Source organism: Pelodiscus sinensis, chromosome 1 (genome assembly GCF_049634645.1).
Source record: "Pelodiscus sinensis isolate JC-2024 chromosome 1, ASM4963464v1, whole genome shotgun sequence".
Lineage (NCBI taxonomy): Eukaryota > Metazoa > Chordata > Testudines > Trionychidae > Pelodiscus > Pelodiscus sinensis.
The window spans coordinates 90,068,931-90,089,906 of record NC_134711.1 but is presented as its reverse complement, the minus strand read 5'-3'; the positions used below and the strand labels follow the sequence as shown (position 1 = coordinate 90,089,906).

At 43.9% G+C, this 20,976-nt stretch overlaps 1 protein-coding gene across 1 annotated transcript in view; it reads left to right on the top strand.

The window, feature by feature from the left end:
• The window catches only part of ADSL (adenylosuccinate lyase), a 39,689-nt gene that overhangs the window by 14,563 nt on the left and 4,150 nt on the right, over positions 1-20,976 (top strand). The window contains exons 2-11 of the mRNA XM_075913401.1: positions 2,433-2,636; positions 3,961-4,005; positions 4,663-4,742; positions 13,756-13,927; positions 14,232-14,278; positions 14,774-14,864; positions 16,267-16,336; positions 17,463-17,610; positions 19,546-19,636; positions 20,102-20,191. Coding sequence (XP_075769516.1) covers positions 2,433-2,636; positions 3,961-4,005; positions 4,663-4,742; positions 13,756-13,927; positions 14,232-14,278; positions 14,774-14,864; positions 16,267-16,336; positions 17,463-17,610; positions 19,546-19,636; positions 20,102-20,191 — 1,038 coding nt within the window. The remainder of the gene's footprint in view (positions 1-2,432; positions 2,637-3,960; positions 4,006-4,662; positions 4,743-13,755; positions 13,928-14,231; positions 14,279-14,773; positions 14,865-16,266; positions 16,337-17,462; positions 17,611-19,545; positions 19,637-20,101; positions 20,192-20,976) is intronic.

Below are 20,976 nucleotides of genomic sequence, written 5' to 3'. Positions count from 1 at the left end.
CATTTATTGATAATATAACAAAATAACATATGCATTTACAAGCACGCACACATGCGCGCGTGCGTTGATGGAATAGTTACCAGTCTGTTGCTCGGCCCGACCTATTGGTCAGGTAGGATGGGTGCGAGGAAGGAGCTGGGTCCTTGTCAGTCCGGACTGATGCTCCACTTGGTCTTAGCAGGACAGAACCAGAAGAACCATACAAGACACCCCATCTTTTATAGGATTTTCCTTCCATGCAAATCTATGCATTTTGCCTTGTCAGGCCTTAATCAGTCACTCGGCATTGCAATCAATCTTCCTACGACATACGCTTATTGGGAAGAAGTTGTTCTCAGTCACTTGATATCCATATGCTGACAACCCCTTCGGGTGTTGTCCTTCTGGCGAAAGTTATCGATTCCCTAGCACTAACTTCAGGGTTCATCAATCTGCCCTGGTAGTCTGCGTCTTTAGTGTGCTTTCACTTAGTTAATAAGTATTGGTGCTTCTGAGTCTCCAGCCCCTCCTCTGATCATTTGAGCATGCAGCGGCCTTCACACTTATCTCTCCTAAAACATTCTCTCTCTCATTCACACCAACAATACATTTACAGAATTGCAGCATGGAACAAGGGGTACTTCTAGTCATCCAACAGAGATGAAGCTAAGTTAACAAAGCTGCCTGGCCTGTCTGAAGCTTACACCTTGTGTTTAAGTTTAATCCAAACCTTTTGCTATAACATACATTCATTATAACTAGCTGACTTATTAGTTACAAAATTCCAGGGCTACAGCTCCAGAGTCCCATTCTAGATCCACCCTCCTGCAGTCAAGCTGATATTGGACACATTGGATCTTGGTTGGGGAGCCCATCTTGGGATGCCAGGACCCAAGGCAAGTGGTTGCCAGATGGTTTGGGCCTGCATATCAATGTCAAAGAACTTGGAGTAGTACGTCTTGCGTTCAAAGCCTTCTGCCCCCACCAAACTAGCAAAGTGGTCAGAGTCCTCGTGGACAATACAGCCTCCATGTTCTATCAACAGACAAGGAGGAGCCCATTCTGTGACCTTCTGACAGGAAGTCCTTGTGCTCTGGGATTTCTGTATTGTGCGCGATATCAACCTGGAGGCTTATCACCTCCCAAGAGCCCTGAACACTCTCCCATTCTGCTTGAACTTAGACTTTTCACCGCAAGTGGACATTGCATGCATGGGCAGAGGTGGGGCTGCCCCTGTTCTGCTCCAGATGTGGCCCCGGGGTGGGCTCCTTCTCAGATGCCTTTCTCTTGTTCTGGATTGGGGGAGGGGGATCTACTCAGTGCATTTACTTCAGTTTCACTCGTCAGCAAGGTCCTGCTAACTCTTGGTTTATTACATTTTCGTATTTTAATTTTTCCCTGTTGCTGTATGAAAGATGCACACAAACAGAATGGGAATCTAGCAGCCTGATTAGAAAACTATAATTTAAAGTTGTATAAGGTATTGTTAAAAATTGGTTTTACCTACTATGTTCTGCAAGAGTAATTTTTAGCTGTTCCTTTAAAATGATTTTTTTTCCAAGCACAGCCTAGTGGCTGGTTGGCATAGCGTACTAACAATCTGCCAAGTCTAAAATCTGCTACTTTAGTTTTATGTAAATTAAGTGGGGGAGGGGGAAAGCGTAGTGATATTTTTTTTCCAAGTCAAAAATATGTGCTGTTTTCCTCACTTGCATAAGCTAAGTGACTGACTGAAATGATTTACCCCAACTTCTGAGTAGGGATGTCAATATTCAGCCAATTAACACGTGGAGGTGGAGCAGCTCCCCACCTGCAGTGGACAATGGACTGCTCCAGCCTCATGGGGGTCCTCTTGTGGTCAGGAGCTGCACTGGCCAGTTTGGAGCAGCTCCTGTCTGCTATGGGCAGGGGGGCAGCTCCAGCTGGGCTGGATTGACCCGCCCCCACCCACACTCCCCTTTTATCATTTAACTACTTCAGAGACATTAGTTTTGAGGTCCATGAAGGAAAACATTCCATATAGTTACAAGCAGCAGAAAACAGGGGACTTGCTACTTACATAAAGCGAAGGTTCCCAAACTGTGGACAGCTGTTGGTCTTCAGAGTTTTGCTGGTAGGTTCACATGGTGGTGCTTTTCCTTTCCAGTCACTAAACTGCATTAAGAGAAGCTATAATACGTTACTTTCCTAAAAGTGCTTTTACATGCAAGCAGTTGTTGCTGTTGTCATAAAGATGTTGTATAATTGTGGCTTGGAAAGGATTAGTGACCATTGGATACCCTATTGAAAAAGTTTGAGAACCCCTGAACTAATCATTTGCTACTATAGTCCCATAATGTGGCCTTTTTATCACAAGAATATTTAATTGACAATAATCTAGGAGGAGAGTGTATTGCTTCTGTCTCCATATGGGTCAGGAAGATAGCTTTGGTTTTTGCTTTCTTTTTCTTCAGTCACTGGGACTGTCCATCACAGATGAGCAAATCCAAGAGATGGAAGCAAACCTGGATAACATAGACTTCAAGATGGCAGCTGAGGAGGAGAAAAGGTTGCGTCATGACGTGATGGCTCATGTGCACACCTTTGCACACTGCTGTCCAAAAGCTGCTGCTATTATTCATCTTGGAGCCACTTCCTGCTACGTTGGCGATAACACGGTAAAACAGTACTTAGAGTTTGGTCTCCAGAAAGATGTCCCGAACCCACCAAATGCTGCACACTTGACAGCTTAAAATAAACTTATTTTTATAAATAAAATCTCCAAATCGAATTTTTGAAAGTTTTATTTAATTTTTCTTCTGGAGCTAATTCCCCTTATCCCAGTTTTACCAAAGAATGTTTTAGTCTGTGCTAGCTAGAATTCTAGTGTTTAGGAGACAACTGCATTCAACACTGCACTCTCTTTGGCATAAGCAAAATCCATCCTCAAACAACAGCACTTACTGTTCCCTACTTGTGTGTCATCTCTTGCTTTAAACGAGGAATTTCATAATCATGTGAGTTGCACAAAGAAGAAATGCATGATCTGTTGGTCATGCCAGTCGGTCACCAGTTCACTGATTTGAGAAATCAAGGCCATTTTGGATAAATGCAGATCACGAGCTTTCAGTTTGCATGGATAGTCTGGTTTGCTTAAGTAAGTCAGCTCTTCAGGGATCAATAAAAAGAATAAAAATCTCATATTAAAATACCCCACATAATGTACTGCTTTCAATATTTGCGTCTGTAAAGGAATTGAGGGTTGCCTGTACATTCATTAATACAAAATAGCAATATTGCCCAGCACGTAGCAGTCTTCTTCCCTGCCCCAACCCAAACTTCTCTCAACTGCTGCTGTTCCTTTGTTTGACAAGACCTGGTAGTGCACTTTTACTCTTCTCTTTTGGCAGTCCTGCATTGTGCTTGGACTTAAGCAGCTTAGCAGCTGCTTTTCCCATGACATTTCATCTCAGCTATATTTGATTGCACCAGACACATGGGTAAAGGAAAGCTCTTACCAGGCTAGCCTTCTTTTTGAAGTGAAGTCGTAAAACAGACCTGCAGATCTATGGCAAGTAGAGCCTTCACTCCCATATAGGAATACGAGGATTTGGTCTCATTCTCTTGGGCCACTAGGAATTCTATGAAAGCATGATTTCCATCCAAGAGGATTGGAACAAAATGCATACTGCTCTGCACTTCCGTTCTGGCTGATTTAGAAGCAGTGACCTTGATGGGCCCTGACAGACATCCAGTCCTCTTTGACTTAAAGGATGTCCTTCTGGTACAGCATTTTGATTCTGGAAAGTGAGAGTTTTTTGGATGAGAAATGGAGAGGGTCTTTCTTAGAGATTTCATGGGAGGGAAAAGCAGTTCAGTTATCCATGGCAGCTGTGTGTTCAGAGAACCTAAAACCTCTCCCCCTTCTCCCCAAATGTGAATGGGGAGTGAGCAGCTCTCACATAGAGCTGAACTGAACTGTCTTTCTTTTGTTTCTTCCAGGATCTGATTGTTCTCCGTGATGGGTTCAACCTGTTGCTCCCCAAGGTGAGAGGGAGGTGTGCACAGCATTCTGCTGGTGAACGTGGCTGATGGTCATTGGGTGAATGATGCTTATCCTACTTGGTCTCTGGGTGGATGTTGGTAAGGTGGCGTTCTTCTGGGATTTGGTGGGCACTCAGGAAAACATGGCTGACTACTGTGGAGTGAATCTTTCCTTCACACTATCACTGGTCATTACCCGGCTTCCCCCAAAGCCTCTTGCTTCCTGAGGGATTGTATGGAAGTGGAAGGGTCTGTTATGAATATGTTATGCCAGAATTGGCTTCATTATGCTTGTGTCAGTCCTGAAAACAGAGAACTAAATGATTAACCACTCACCCTGCACATGCTGGTGGAGATGGTAAACAGACTAAACTGGCCACTGATCCAATCAGTTGTAGTCATTCCTGTCTGCTTAAGTTTTATACAGAGCAAAACTTGTGTCTGCACCCTCAAGTGACAAATATATATGATGTTTCTAGTGGCTTTATAAATGGATCCGGTTAAGTTGTTATGTTTTTTTCTGTTTCCCCACTTCTGTCATACTTAAGCATGTGTCACCACTGTACCAAGACAGTTCTAGATTAGCTAGTAACTTTTCTTTACACTGCAGTTCCTTCTCTGACTCTGTGCCTGTTTTCTCCTGTCCCCTACTCTTATCAGCTTGCCACAGTGATTAGCCGGCTGACCGATTTTGCTGAGCAGTATGCTGACTTACCTACCCTGGGGTTCACTCACTACCAGTAAGTAGCCCAGAAGATTTTGCTTTAATTTCATAGTCTGCTCTTTAGATAGAACAGGCAACAGCAGCACCACCCTCCATCTTTTTCTCCCTCTGATCAGTTGATCTCACTACACTATGTCTCAAGTAGGGATGTAAGTGACTAGGCTACTATCCAATAAGCAAGAGCTTATCAGATAGTTGACACACTAGTCGATTAGCCACTTCTCCCCACCTTGCTGCCTCTATCAGGAAGAGGCAGCAAGGGGGGGGCCAGAAGAGAGTCCTCCGCTGTCCCCGGACTCCACACAGCCTTTCAATCTTTGAAATGCACAAGAGCCCCTGCTGGGGCTTGCTACATTTCAAAGCGGAAGCACCCTTATTGACTAACTGAATTGTCGATGGACTATTTGATTAGTTGATTAATCTAATTTTAACATCCCTCGTCTCAAGTGAGTTTGAAAAACATGCTTAAGTCTCCTTTTGCACTAGGCAAATGAACCCCAGCTCTCAGCAATTGCTCCTTTTGAACCTGTGCTAAAAACAATTAACTTCTAATGCAAATGGTACCAAAACATTGTTACAGAAAGCACGACTGGGATGGCAGTCTCTGTGATGCTTTGCCTGTGCTGTCCAACTTGTGCTTGGATGGCAAGTCCCAGTGATGCTTTGCCTGTACTGTCGCTTCATCTGTTTTGAACAGCAGTTCTTAAAAACCTGCTGCTGGCAACTGATCACTTCTTTCATGTTGCATGGACTTCAACATTCAACATGGGGGGAGGGATAGCTCAGTGGTTTGAGCACTGCTAAATCCAGGGTTGTGAGTTCAATCATTGCGGAGGCCATTTAGGGATTTGGGGCAAAAATTGTCAGGGATGGTACTTGGTCCTGTTGTGAAGGCAGGGGACTGGACTCAATGACCTTCAAGGTCCCTTCCAGTTCTAGGAGATAGGCAATCTCCATTAATTTAATTTAATATGAGTGAGGTTTGCTTCTGCAGTTAAAACTGCAAGACCTATAAATTCTCATGTTTCAAGGCAGGTTGGATAAAAATCAATGCTTTAATAAAATTTAAGTCAGTGTTTTGATTTTGTTTACATTTGTTTTATTTTTAATATAAAAAATTAACATAAAATATTTCATGGCTTATAGTCTCTTACAGCATTTAAATCCATAAATATGCTGAATATAAATCAAATACTAACAAGCGGCTTCTCTCTATTAAAAAAAAGAATGGGGGGGGGGTGTCTTAACTTTTGTGGCTAAGCTTTAAAAATATGGTGTAGTAGCTCATGTACTGTATTAAATGCTTGTTCCTATAGGGGAAAAGGGGCTGTGCTACTAACTGAATACAATAACAAATTTATTACACGCTTCAGAGGGGTAGCCGTGTTAGTCTATAACAGGAAAAACTTTAAAAACAACAAATAGTCTAGTAGTACCTTAAAGACTAACAAAACGTAGATGGTGTTATGAGCTTTTGTGCGCACAACCCACTTCTTCAGATGACAGGAGTATCACAGGCATTATCGCTGGCATTGGGCCAGTCTCTGACTCCAGGAGATACCATCATGCATCTCATTAGGCTCATTTACTTAGCCCACCTGTGTGATTTTTATGCTCCTGCTTTATAGCTTCTCCATAGCTGAGCTGTAGCTCAATTCTCAAATTATGAATATTTATACTCCACCCACCAGCTCATGGGAAAATACTAATCTACAGGGCTTGACAAATACACTCGCCCGCTCGCCTGCAGCGAGTAGATTTTACCAGCTGGCGAGTGCAGGGGTGGACTGGCCTGGTGGGCCGTTGTGACAGGCTGGCTGAAGCCCGCACTATGGGCAATGCGGCCCTATCCAATCCGCCGGCCAGTGGAGGAGCAGAGCACCTCCGGGGAGGGGGAAGTGCGGCGATTCTCAGTGCCGGGCTGCCTGTGTGCAGCTCCGGCACAAGGAAGCAGGGTGCAAGCCAGAGGGCGGGACGCCAGCAGACGCCAGGACGCTGGTATGACGTAGTGTCCTGATGTCACGGCTGGTGGCACCAAGGGACAGGGGTGCAGGAGAGACAAATGCCAGGGGGCCAAGTGCAGACAATGAGGAAAAGGGCAGGAGGGGAGGTGTCAGTGGGAGGGGGGACAGGATGATGCTGGGAGAGGAGAGGGTAAGGGCACTGGAGGTTAGAGGGGATGGGGAGGTGCTAGGAGAAGGCTTGAAAGAAGGGGTGGGCATGGGGAAGGCGGGGATGGAGCAAGGCATCTGTGAGGGCACAGGGGCATGAGGGGAACGGGGGCAGAGGGTGATGAGGGGGTGGGTATCAGGGAAAAAGAGGGTAAAGGGGGCAGGGACAGTGAGGGAAGGAGGAGGCAGCAGGAGGGTGCAGGTGCCACGGGAATCTGGGGGTGAAGCAGAAGTGCAGACACCTACAGGGGAGGGACCAGCACCAGAGGAGAGAGGCAGGGCAGGTGTGTAGAGGGAGATGTTAGGAGAGGGGATGAGGAGGGGTAGCTCACACGATCAGAGTGGGGCTACTGGAGAAGTGGGCACAGGGCGGAGAGAAGGGCTGATGGAGGAGGGCAGGTCTCAGGAAGGCTGAGGGCAGTGAGAAGGGCAGGAGTCAGGACAGCAGAGGAGGGTGAGGAGTTGGGGGGCAGCAGGCACTAGGGGAGTTGATGGAGCAAGGGAAGGAGACATGGCAGCAGAGGGAAAAGGTAAAGGTTTATAAGATATTTATTAATTAACTTTGTTTTGTTTTGTTGTTTAGTGGGGAGGGTAGGATAGGAGAGTTGTGTAATGAGAGAAGGAACAGAATATGCAGCCAGAAAGGTGCAATATTCATCAGAGCAGGTCACTGGGAAAAAGGGACAACATTATTTAGCATGGAGCTTCTCATACTGATTTCAACATTTAGGAGCTAGAGGAATTAAAAACTGCCATGGCTTCTAATTGTTTTTTAAAAAAGTAACCTATTTGGGAATATATCCAAGAAATTCCTATACCTCTGGGTAAAACAATAATTCATGGCAATTGTGAATGATGCAACAGAAGCGCAAGGTCTGGTTGCTAGAATAAAACGACATTATGAAAATTGCTCTTCGGAAGGCAGTGAATTTGAAGATGATGTGCCTGAACAATCTGGATCAGCTGGTTAGTTAATTTATTTGTGTGCCATTTTATAAGCTGCCTTCAATGTCTCACCATGCTAATTATAACTAAGATTATTGTCATAAATTTGTGTTTTGGGTAGAAACATGTTTTTTCCTAAGTTGTTTGGTATGTTGCTAGAGATAAGGGTTTAATTAGATTGAAATTAGTAAAACCTAATTGTCCTGTAAAACTGAATTTAAAATAAATACCATTTAAACAGTGGTACAGTCAGCTGCAGTAGAGGAAATCTTTAATTTACAATCATTTGTTTGTTTGTTTAAAGCAGTGCACTGAATAATAACCAGTAAGGAAGGACATAAGGAGTTATGAAAGTCCATCATCTGCAGTGTTCACAACTTCAGAGTCATCTGCTGATACTTCCAGCAACGCTGCAACTAAACATACTTCAGGCTGTGAATTAACTGCATCAAAACATGCTTTCTTCATTATAACCCTGTTAAGAAATGCATGAATTTGCAATCAGGACCAGCAAAGGACCAGGAAGACACTATAAATGAAAAGATTACCGAGTTCTCCTTTTCATGTTGTTCAGGACAAATATTTCATTGACATAGTTCAATCATTATGAATATGCTACACTACATCTGGAATCGCAGACAATAAGTAACAGTAAAAGCTGGAACAAACTGTGAACAAAAATGTAGCAAAGATTAGAAGAAATCTAGAAGATAGCAATGGGAACCTGAAACTTATGTGGGTGTTCAGTACTCATTTGCTGTATCTTTTAGCTAAAGAATTAAGAACAATTGCAGGAATAAAAGTGAAAGTAGTTAAAGTTGCAATATGTTTCCATAACAACTGCTTTGCTTCAGCTTCACTAAAGAGAATAGAAGCATTTAAATGAATTCTCCCTCAGACTGCATGGTGGCATTCGATAGTTGATTGTTTTGAGCAGTTTATTAAGAACTGGCCTATTCTGATGATTTGTGAAGAAAATTGAGACAAAATAGCTGGAACTCTCACTGCCAAAGTAGTCAACATTGGACTAAAAAGAAATGTAGAAAATATGCTGGATGTGCAGAAACCTATTTTCATAGCATTGGACAAATGACAGAAAGATTGCTGCTGAATTGCTAATGCTGTAGAAATTTTAAAAGAACTTTGAGACATTGAAGAAAGAAATACCCAGCACCAAAATAAATAAGCAGATACATCAAGCACTTTACCTCATTGCCTACCCGTATTCTCAGCTGGAAGTACCAGGTAGATGCCAAACTTCTGAAGAAGATGGTGCTATGACATAAACATTAAATAATCACCCATCAATCTTGCCAGCCATAAGCATAAGAACGGCCATACTGGGTCAGACCAACGGCCCATCAAGCCCAGTATCCTGTCTGCCGACAGTGGCCAATACCAGATTCCCCAGAGGGAGGGAACACAACAGGTAATCCTCACGTGATCCCTCCCCTGTCACCCACCTCCAGAGAAACAGGGTAGGGACACCATTCCTACCCATCCTGGCTAGTAGCCATCGATGGACCTAAGCTCCATGTATCTATCTAGCTCTTTTTTGAACCCTGTTAAAGTCCTAGTTTTCACTACATCTTCTGGCAAGGAATTCCACAGGTTGATTGTACACTGAATGAAGGAAAACTTCCTTTTGTTTGTTTTAAACCTGCTGGCTATTCATTTCATTTGGTGACCCCTAGTTCTTATATTATGGGAACAAATAAATAATTTTTCCTTATTCACTTTTTCCACACCAGTCATGGTTTTATAGATCTCTATCATATTCCCCCTTAGTCTTCTCTTTTCTAAGCTGAAAAGTTCAAGTCTTTTTAATCTCTCTTCATATGACACCCATTCCAAACCCCTAATCATTTTTGTTGCCCTTTTCTGAAGCTTTTCCAATACCAATATATCTTTTTTGAGATGAGGCGACCACATCTGTATGCAGTATTCAATATGTGGGCGTACCATGGTTTTATATAGAGGCAATACAGTATTTTCTGTCTTATTCTCTATCCCTTTTTTAATGAATGCTAACGTTCTATTGCGTTTTTGACTTCCGTTGCACACTGAGTGGATGTTTTCAGAGAATATCCACAATGACTCCAAGATCTCTCTCTTGAGTAGTTGTAGCTAAATTAGTCCCCATCATATTGTACATATAGTTGGGATTATTTCTTTCAGTGTGCATTACTTTACATTTATTAGTGTTAAATTTCATTTGCCATTTTGTTGCCCAATCACTTAGTTTGGTGAGATTTTTTTTGAAGCTCTTCACAGTCTGCTTTGGTCTTACCTATCTTGAGCAGTTTTTTATCATCTGCAAATTTTGCCACCTCACTGTTTATCCTTTTCTCTAGATCATTTATAAATAAGTTGAATAGGATTGATCCCAGGACAGACCCTTGGGGGGCCCCACTAGCTATCTTTCTCCATTCGGGAAACTTACCATTTATTCCTACCCTTTGTTTCCTGTCTTTTAACCGGTTACCAATCCATGAGAGGACCTTCCCTCTTATCCCATGACGACTAACTTCACTTAAGAGTGTTTGGTGAGGGACCTTGTTACAGGCTTTCTGGAAATCTAAGTACACTATATCTACTGGATCCCCCTTGTCCACATGTTTGTTGACCCCCTCAAAGAACTCTAGCAGATTAGTAAGGCATGATTTCCCTTTACAGAAATCATGTTGATTTTCTCCCAACAAATTATGTTCATCTATGTGTCTGACCATTTTATTCTTTTCTATAGTTTAAACTAATTTACCTGTTACTGATGTTAGGCTAACCTGTCTGTAATTGCCAGTATCACCTCTAGAGCCCTTTGTAAATATTGGTGTCACATTAGCTATCTTTGGGTGTGTCTAGACTACTGAGTTTTGTCGACAAAAGTGGACTTTTGTCGACAAAACTATACCAGCGTCTACACTACCGCTGAGTTCTGTCGACATAACGTCGACAGAACTCAGCAGTTTTGTCGACGCTGGTATACCTCATTTTACGAGGCATAACACCTTCTGTCGACAGAGTTCTGTTGACAGAAGGTGTTATTGCCTGTAGGGTTGTGTCTAGACTACAGGGTTCTGTCGACAAAGCAGCTTGCTTTGTCGACAGAACTCAATGTGTCTGGACGCTCTTTGTCGACAGAAGTTTTGTCGACAGATACTGTCGACAAAACTTCTGTCGACAAAACCCGGTAGTCTAGACGTACCCTTCCAGTCATTAGGTATGAAAGTTGATTTAAATGATAGGTTACAAACCACAATTAAATGTGAAATTGAGGAACTATTAAGTTCTTTCAGAACTAGTAAATCATCTAGTAAATAAGCAAATATAATTTACTATTTTATTTAATTACATAATTTAATATTTTCTAACATACTAAAAATGTATAAGAAGAATCTGGAAAATATTAAGCTATACAACTGCTTAAATAAACTTATGTTTGTAGTGTACCCTCTTAAGTAGCAAAAATGTACCAAATATAATGTAAAGGCTCTATTTAGTTGTAAATGAATATGTTTTAATGGCTATATCAAGCAGAGAGAATAAAACTTTCTTTAGAAAATAATTGAAGCAACAAATGAAAAAGTTGATTAAAATTGAGGCTAGTTGGTTACTTAAACTGCTGATTTACATCAATGCTCTCTATTTTAGGGTATAATTGGTCACTAGCAGGGGTCAGGAAATATTTATCCTATGGGATAGGGTTGTATAACATTCTATATGATGGGAGGCTGGTGCCTTTTCTCTGGTACATCTGCATTGTTACTTTTTCAAACCTCTTCAGCAATATTTTTAAAGTATTTTTATAAAAGTATTGACCAAAGAGATGAGTCTGTATAGCTGTTACACTTTTGCTTGTCCTTAATTAGGACAATATTTAGGGCTTCCCTCATAGAAGAAGTTAACATACATTTCTTTAAAGCATCTTCATAAATTTAGAACAATTTAGGGACCAGAAAATGTTATCAATATGCCATCAGGGCTTAGGGTCTTTCTGAGACTTATTTTTTCCCTGGCCTTGATTACTTCCTCTGATTGCAAAGGAGAGACCAGCCTGGCTTGCTGCTCTTCTGATTTTTGTGGGGGTTAAGAATTTTAAGAAAATCATTCAATTCATCTGGATCCGGTGGTAAATTGTTATTGTAAAGTGCCTGGTAGAATTCAAAAATTGATCACTGAATCTTTGTGTTTAGTAATATCGTAATTCTGGTATTATTTGGGACCTTTAAGCTCTCACTTTTAATCTATATGTAAGAATGTTCCCTACTCTGTCCCCCAATTCCTTACATGTTTGCTTGAGTCTAAGACGGGCAAATTTGTCCTTATGGGAAACCTACAGATTTTCTTCATCTTCCTTTGAGATTAGTAACCTTCCTTGCAGTGCTTTAATAGTTTTTTTCTGTTGCTCTGAGATTATATGCATAGTACTAACCGTATCGTCTAGCAAGGAGATTCTAGCTTCCTCAAGTCTTAATACCAAACTTTACAAGTTAGCTTGATGTGTGCTGATAATGTATTTTATCTCATTTATACCTTCAGATAGGTTTCTTAAAATAGTCTGGTCACTTGAGGTTTCTTTTAGCCAGTCCATAATTGCATCTTGTCTCAGGGTTGGCCTTTTCCTAATCAACCATTCTGGTTGCAAGAGGATTGTTTGACAGCTTCTGCATTTTAGGGTATTGTGTAGGGTTGCCAACTTTCTAATCTTACAAAAACCAAATACCCCTGTCCCTCCCCTTCTCCAAGGCCCCATCCTCCTCTCACTCCTCTTCTCCCTCTCCCCCCACACACTCACTTGCTCCCCTCACGCATTCATTTTTACTGGCAGGGAACCTGGGGTGCAAGAGGTAGGGTGTGCTCTAGCTGGGGATGCCATGGTGTGGGGGTTCACAGTGTGGGAGGAGGTTCCTGGGTTGGGTTGGGTTGGGTTCAGGCTCGGGTGGGGCTAAGATGAAGAGGTTGGAGAGGATGCAGAGTGCAAGCTCTAGGAGGCTTTGTGTGTGGGAGGGAACTCAGGACTGGGGCAGAGAGCAGATTTGGGGTGTAGGAGGGGGTTTGGTTGTGGGAGGGGGTGTGGGCTCCAAGAAGGAGTTTGGGTGAGAGAGTGAGGGTTCCAGGCTGGGGCAGGAGGTTGGAGTTCAGGAGGCATGTGGGGTGTGGTTCTAGGCAGCACTTATTTCAGGGGGATCCCTGGAAGCAGCAACATGTTCCTTGGGTTCCTAGGCATGGGGTGGCCAGGAAGCTCTGCACAGTGTGTGCTGCTGTCCCGTCTAGGCACCATCCCTTCAGCTCCCATTGACTGTGGTTCCTGGCCAGTAGGAGCTGTGGACCAAGGCACAGAGCAGGTGCAGATGGCTCAAACTGCCCCTGCATGTAGGAGCTGCAAGAACATATCCGGAAGCCAAGCGGAGCCAGATAGGGAGCCTGCTAGCCCCACCAGACTTGATGGCCCAGTAAGCAGTGCTGACCAGAGCTGCCAGGGTCCCTTTCCGACCAGGCATGCAGATTGAAAAGCAGATAGCTGGCAACCCTAATGTTGCACGAAGTCTGGAGAAGGAAAGTGTTGTGGAATAAGATCTGATGACTATTACATTTAAAGAACTTATTTGCTTGCTGATGGTTGTGCATTTCAGTAGGTGGAGAAAGGAGTTGCAAAATTACACTGCCACCATTCCTCTTGTGCCTTCTAGAAGTCCCTATATTTAGTTTTTTAATTTTCTCCATAAACTAGACTTTTCAGCATCTTTATTGCTGTCTCTTCTCTCAGACCCTTCATGCGAAACGAAGGAGGGCAGCAAGTGGTTATGGTGGTTCTCATTACAGCAGTGTCTGAGTGCCTGCCTTTCTCATGAGGCTGTGCAAAGCATGTGTGCAGATGGTGATGCGATGATAATCTGCCTTGCTTACTCTCAGGCCTGCACAGCTAACCACAGTGGGGAAACGCTGCTGCCTCTGGATCCAGGACCTCTGCATGGATCTGCGAAACCTGGAGCGGGCTCGAGACGACTTGCGATTTCGTGGTGTGAAAGGCACCACTGGCACCCAAGCCAGCTTCTTGCAGCTGTTTGAGGGTGATCATGATAAAGTGAGTCATCAAGTCAGTGAGCAAAATGTCCAGTAAGCAGGTTGGGAAGATTCTCCTTCCCCACAAAGTCAGGGTCAAGGGCTGAATAATTGCTATGATGGTTGGTTGGCAGAGCTGTTTGGGAGAGCAGAATAGTAATAATGGGAGTGCTTCAGGACAGGGTTGAGGTATGCTGGCAGAGTTCTTGGTGGGTTCAGAGGGAAGGGGAAGTTGAAGCCTTTACATTTTTGTCCTTTGTCAGTCTCCCTGTGTGTTTGATGCTTTTCAGTCATTGCGTTCTGAGGTTCCTTTCTGTTTTCCTTAGGTAGAGGAGCTGGACAGGCTGGTGACTATGAAGGCAGGATTTAAGCGGTATGTAAAAAGCTTGCTTACCCAGTTCTCTTAAAATATGCTGAGAATGAATAGCCTGACACATTTTCCCACTGTCCATAGTAACACAGGTTTTAGTATCCAGCTAATTAACCTCAACTCTATTAGGCTCAAGTTTAGAGAGCACTTTCATGTGGTTCTGTTCCTTGCAAATCCACACTGCATCTCTGTGAAGGAAACTCCGTCTCCCAGCTAGTGCTCTTTTTCTGCTTCTCTCCCTTACTCTTTTTCATCCTGTCCAAATATGGGCTCCTGTTCTTCCTCCCTTGTCTCTGCTTGCCAGCCCAAGGAGCAGAGCAGCATGAATCAAAGTTTCCCACTAGTGTGAAAGAGAAACCAGGAAGTCAAATGAAGTATTGCAGGTCAGCTGGTGGTATTAGCCAGGCAGAGCTCTGCAGCATTGCCCCTACAGAGCGCATACTCACTGAGTCCTATTTTAATGGTGCTTGTGTCAACAATCTTTGTTGTGGTTTCCAGAGCTTATCTCGTCACAGGGCAGACCTATAGCCGCAAAGTGGATGTTGAAGTCTTATCGGTGCTGGCCGGTCTGGGGGCATCCATACACAAGGTGAGGTCCCTGTCTTCAAACTATGAAAGGGGAAGCGAAATACTGTCAGTCTGATGGGGTTGAGAAGAGAGATTCTGATGCAGAACACTTTCTGTGGGAAACCTGAGATAGAGTTGAGGGCTTAACTCCTCTCTGCTCTACCAGACAAATTCTTCACTGGAATATCCCATACCTGTTTATTTTAGTTGTGAGTGGTGCAAAATGAAGTAAAATGAATTCACTGAGACTCTAAGGGTAGAGATCCCAAGCAACATAGTAATCAAATTTGTGTTAAAGCAAATCCAGTTAGAATAAATGCCCTTCCTAATGGAGCATGTTTTAAAATCTCACCCTTTCCTCCCCCAGTATGTTCCTCCCATTGAATTGTCTCTCATCGAGATAAGTCCTTGTTGGATTATACCTCCCTTTGATTATCTCCACACCCTCCTTTGCCTGGCCTTTCAACCTGTGATATTTATCCTGTCTTATTTAGACAGTATATTTGCTGCTTAGTGAACATTTCAGTATTTAAGCACTATGTGAATGGTGTATCAGTGTTTACTGATTTATCTTCCCTCTCCTGACTATTTGTGGAGTCCTGTCTAGAGATGTGAGGGACTAGTCAACTAATCGCTTCCTTCCCCCTCCCCATTTGCTGCCTCTATCAGAAAGAGGCAGCGGGGGGGAGACGGAGAGAAGGGAGTACTTCAAAGTGGCAGGGCTGCTTGGAGCCTGGAGCCAGACCCCAGGCTGCATGCAATGCTGCTGCTTTCAAACACCGCAGGGAGCTCAGCGTCAGGCTCCTTGCAGCGTTTCAAAGCAGCAGTGCCACATGGAGCTCAGGATCAGCGGGGGAGTCCCCAGCTGACCTCGGGCTCCACATAGTGCTTTCGCCTTTGAAGTGTAGCTACAGCCCTAAGGCCATTGCTACACTTGAAAGGCGGAGGTGCCCTATCAACTAGTCAAATAGTCAATGCAGAATGCATCGACTATTCGATTAGTCAGTTAGTCAATATTTAACATCCTATCATATCAGTAGGATAAACATCCCTTCTCTCTTTCTCATTCTTTTGACTTGAGCTCTTTAAGTATAAATTAGGAAGTTTAAGAAAAATTACAATCACTGTGGAAATTGTCCTCAGTCTTCTCTGAGGTGCTACACTGTCAGGAAACCTGGTCACAGCTTTCTGATTTTCTAATGAGGATACAGCTGTGATTCATTTGTAATATCAATTGAGCCTTCATTTTTCCATAAAAAGGCTTAAATCTTAGTTTGAAGTGCCTCACTTTTTGAGGGGAATTATTCTCTCCCTCCCCAAGCTACTTCATGGACATTGACACGTTGTGTCTCCAGACATGTTATCTAGTACAGGTGAGAACCACCTTTTGTGTGTGTTCATTTGTTCTTGTTGCTTCTTTTTAGATCTGTACTGACATCCGCCTTCTTGCCAATCTCAAGGAGATAGAGGAACCTTTCGAGAAAGAACAGATAGGTAAGGGGTGACAGACATTGACTGGTGATCCTTGTTCCAGTTAGCTTATCTTTTCTTTTGCCTTGGTGATCTCCATCCCAGCAACAGTTGTGATGGCACTGACAAAAATTGCTTTTTATTAAAAAGTGTATTTTTTTTAACCTGTTTGTACCTGCAGGTCCTTACACATTGTAATGATTTATTAACAAGGAAAATTGGCATTGGGCCCGAATGCCCTGACTTGACTCCTCACTTCAGCACAGATGAGAGCCTGATCCTCAGAGGCACAGAGCACTCTTGGCTGCCATTAAAGTTAATTGGCTCAGTATTGCTATCCCTTTATATATTAACAATCTTGAAGAGTAAAACCAAGCTGGATCCTGGCACCAAAAGAGGTCCCTGAGGTAGCTTTGATATATACAGGGAAGGGGAGAGAATTCCAGAACTCTGAAGTCATAACTGAGAGAGCCTAGCCTCCAAAGTTGGTGCTGTAAGATGAGTCAGCGTTTTTCATTGTCACCCATTCCAAAGCAACAAGCTTTTTAAATAGTGACAGGTTCCTTTCTAAACACTGAACCCTCAGACTTTCAGCCAGTCACTGCAGGTTACTGATTTTCATAGCTAGGCCGTCAAGCAGACATACAAATTACAGCACATTAAAGTAGCTCGGCCTCGTTTCTTTCTTTCATACTGATATAGTGTTAGGCGTTAAGGCCCCCACTTTCTCTTTTGGAAGTACAGATGCAGTTCTGGTTTGGGGGATGGTTTAAAAAAGACCTGCATGGTATGATGCAGTGTTGGTGTAACCTTATTGGTCCTGAAATATTAGAGAGACTAGGTGGGCAAAGTCATATCTTCTATTGGATCAACTTCAGTTGATGAGTCAAGCTTCCGAACTTGAAAAGCTCAGTATAAGTGCAAAAGCTTGTCTCTCTCACCAATGGAAGTTTGTTCAATAAAATATATTATCTCCTCCACCTTGTGTCTCTGCATAGTCTGAATCAGACTGAAAAGTGAACAATGGCTTTTTTTCTCTTGAGGAGGCCAGCTTTCTTCTGATCTCTCCTCTTCTTTGTGTTTCATGTCTGGACATGTCTTCATCATCCTCTTTTACCACCTTCCTCCTTGTGTTTTTTCTTGCCCCCAGGTTCCAGTGCCATGCCTTACAAGAGGAATCCAATGCGTTCAGAGCGCTGCTGCAGCCTGGCTCGCCACCTGATGACTCTGGTCCTGAATCCACTCCAAACAGCCTCTGTGCAGTGGTTTGAGCGCACCTTGGATGACAGTGCTAACAGGTCCATCCACATCCTCCAGGGATAGCTCGGGGGAGAGTAAAGAGGAGAAAAATCCTAGTTATATGATGAAATAAAGGAAGAGGTTGGCTTTAGAGGGGGTTAAGACTAGTTTGGGGTAAATAGTCTCCTCTGCCTTAATCGAGGAATAGCACATTGGTGTATTCAGAATAGGGATGTAAACAGGTGATGCTTATGGGCAATGGTTAACAAGTACCCAGGAACAGCTGCAGGCCAAAGGCTGCTCTAGTCCTGCTGGACCCCTGCATGGCCTGGGAGCCAGCAGATGCATGTGGAGCCAGTAGAACCGCTTCAATCCCTCCTGAGCTAGGATGACACCTCTCCCCCCAAATTGGTTAACTGGTTAAACAGCACATTTAATCTGTTAACCAGTTAAACAGGGTTTTACGTCCCTAATTCAGAATATTGTCTTTTTAATCTACGCCCCTCACTTCCGAGTCTCATGCTGGCAGACACCACTTTATGAAAAGCAACATCATTGGGGGACATTTGGAGCCCAGCAACAGTGGTTGTAAATTGGCTTCTGTCTTTGAGTGAAAGAGGAATCAGTGTTTTACACAGTCAAGATCCTCCGAAAAGAAAAATAGCAATTCTGGGGAATGGTACAGTGACCAGAGGTAAAGATAACACACTGTTCTTCTTATCCTGGCCTCTCCCAGCAGCAGATGCTTCATAGAACCCTTCAAATCCATGGATATCCACTTTATATCTGCAGGTATCCACATCCATGTATGCAGATATCTGCGGCTCATTTATGCGGATGCCAATTTTGTATCTGCGCAAGGCTCCTGTGCTGTGTATTGCTACTACCTTCCCCAATTCCAGCCATCCCAGCAGAAAGTACTCATTAGGAATAGTTCTGGCTGTTCAGAGGGGGAGTTGCCATCTAGAGACATGTGTGCACATGCTAGGGCAGTGGTCACCGACCAGCAGATTGTGATCAGGTGGTCAGTCCTGGAGACTCTCGCGATTGGTTGTGATCTCTGGTGCTGCAGCAAGGCTACTGCTAAGGCAGGTTCTGAGTCCCTGCCTGCCCTGGCCCCACACTGCTTCCAGAAGCAGCCAGCATAACCTCACGTCCTCGTGTTGAGGGAGGGATGGCGGGGTTTTGGCACGCTGTTCCTGTATGAAAGCCCCACTGCTGCAGCTCCCATTGAGCCAAGAATGAGGGACTATGCCTATTGCAGCTGGGGAGCGGTGCTAGCAGAGGGGCAGCACATGGGGCCATGTACCCCTTGTCCCCCAGGCGCTGCAGGAGTGTATTAGTCATTTCTGGGAGCAGTGTGGGGCAGGTACAGGCAGGAAGCCTGCCTCAGCCTTGCTGTGCCACCAACCAGGAGCTGCCTAAGTGCCTTTGCAACAAACAATTAAAAATGACAATCTGCTGTCATACTCTAATTTAATGAATAACAAACAGCTCACTAGAAGTGCTGCCTGGGAGGAGGCTGGAGCCTAGACCTCCTCCGGAGCCAACACCCCAATCCTCCTGCATCCCAAGCCCCTGTCCTGATCACCCCCCTCCCAAAGCCCCTTCCAGTCTGGAGTTCCCTCTGAGCTAGCACTCCACATCTCCTCCTGTATCCCAACACTTAACCCCAGCCCAGTGTACCCACCTGCACCCAGACTCTGTCCCAGATCTTTGTGCACTCTCACCCCTTACACCAGGCTCAGCTCAGAGCCCCCACCCTCTGCCGATCCCTTACCCCAGCCTGGTGAAAGTGCATGAGGGTGCGAGTGAGCAGTGGGGGATGGAGTGAGCAGAGCGGGGCTTTAGGGAAGGGCAGGGTAGATCCTAGGTTGCGCTTAAATTCAAAAAAGGTAAACTTGGAAATAAAAAGTGTGGAGACAACTGTGCTAGGAGATGAGTTAGGCTGCCTCATCCCTAACCCAGATGCCCGGGTTATATCTGTTTTACAGGCGTATATCTTTGGCAGAGTCTTTTCTCACAGCTGACATCATACTGAGTACGCTGCAGAATATCTCCGAAGGATTTGTGGTGTACCCCAAGGTAAGGAAACAGCATTATATGCAGTGCTGAGTCCCAAGCCATCCCACTCAGAGCACTGATTTCCTGTCTGCTGGCTCAGTGGATATTCCTAAGGGCTGCTGAGCCAAGCGGTCCAGTTTCTCACCATGACTCTCTTCTTTGCGATACAAAAATCAAAGAGCTCATTAAGAAATTAAAATGCAACTAACTTAAAACAGATCAAAGAAAATACCATTTTCTGAAGTGTACGACTAACTTGTGGAACTTGTTGCCACAGGATATTGTTAACACATGTCTCTTACTAAATCATAGAACACTAGAACTGGAAGGGACCTTGAGAGGTCATCAGGTCCAGTCACCTGCCCTCATGACAGGAAAGAACACATTTGGAGCACCATGGGGCAGGAGTATGGCAGGAAATACCTGACCAAATCTACTGATTGTCCACTCCAGTGTGATAGAACCTGTTTCTTTTTGGCTTTTTAGGTGATTGAGAGGCGGATCCGACAGGAATTGCCCTTCATGGCCACAGAGAATATCATCATGGCCATGGTGAAAGCAGGGGGTAATCGCCAGGTATGTACGAGGGTCTGATGCTCACTACCAGGCATCATACTCTCAGAGAATGGGAGGGTATAAAAGTTCAGAATTATTTTTCCTTTCTTCCTAGGTGACTCTTTAGGCTACCAGAGCTGTTAATCTTATGATTATGCTGCAGGGCCAGTCTTTTCCCAGTAATTTGGGACAGGAGCAGGTTGGGGGAATTTTTATTCATTAGTAGAAGCATTCTACTATCTATATTCACAAATAATCGATAGTAACTTAATGGAGATTCTACCACCTCCCTAGGCAACCCATTCCAGTTCTTCATCATTCCCCAGCCTAGTCAAATAGTTTTTTTTCTAATATCCAACCTAGACCTCCCATTCTGCAACTTGAGACCATTACTTCTTGTAGTGACCTATTTATTATTTATTACATTAGAATATGATAGCAGATGTAATTTTTAATTGTTTGTTGCAGAGGCACTCAGTACAGGATGGACAATTGTTAATGGAAGCAGTTTGACACATTGAATCTCTTTTGTAAATGAAAACACTGGGGGGAAATCACTGTTATAATGAAGATGCTAAATAAGGCTGTCCTGAACACCCAATCACATGACACCTCACTAGATACCTCCCTCATAAAATCAACATTGTACTTTTCTCATAACTCTCTGTGATCCTTCAGCCAGTTGTTAATCTGGGAGACAAGCTTCATATCAGACTCTTTTGATTTGAGTCTCTGTCTCCCAGCAAGTGTTGCTGAGAATTCTAATGCAATTCAAACACCATGACTGTGTGTTCCCATCATCACTA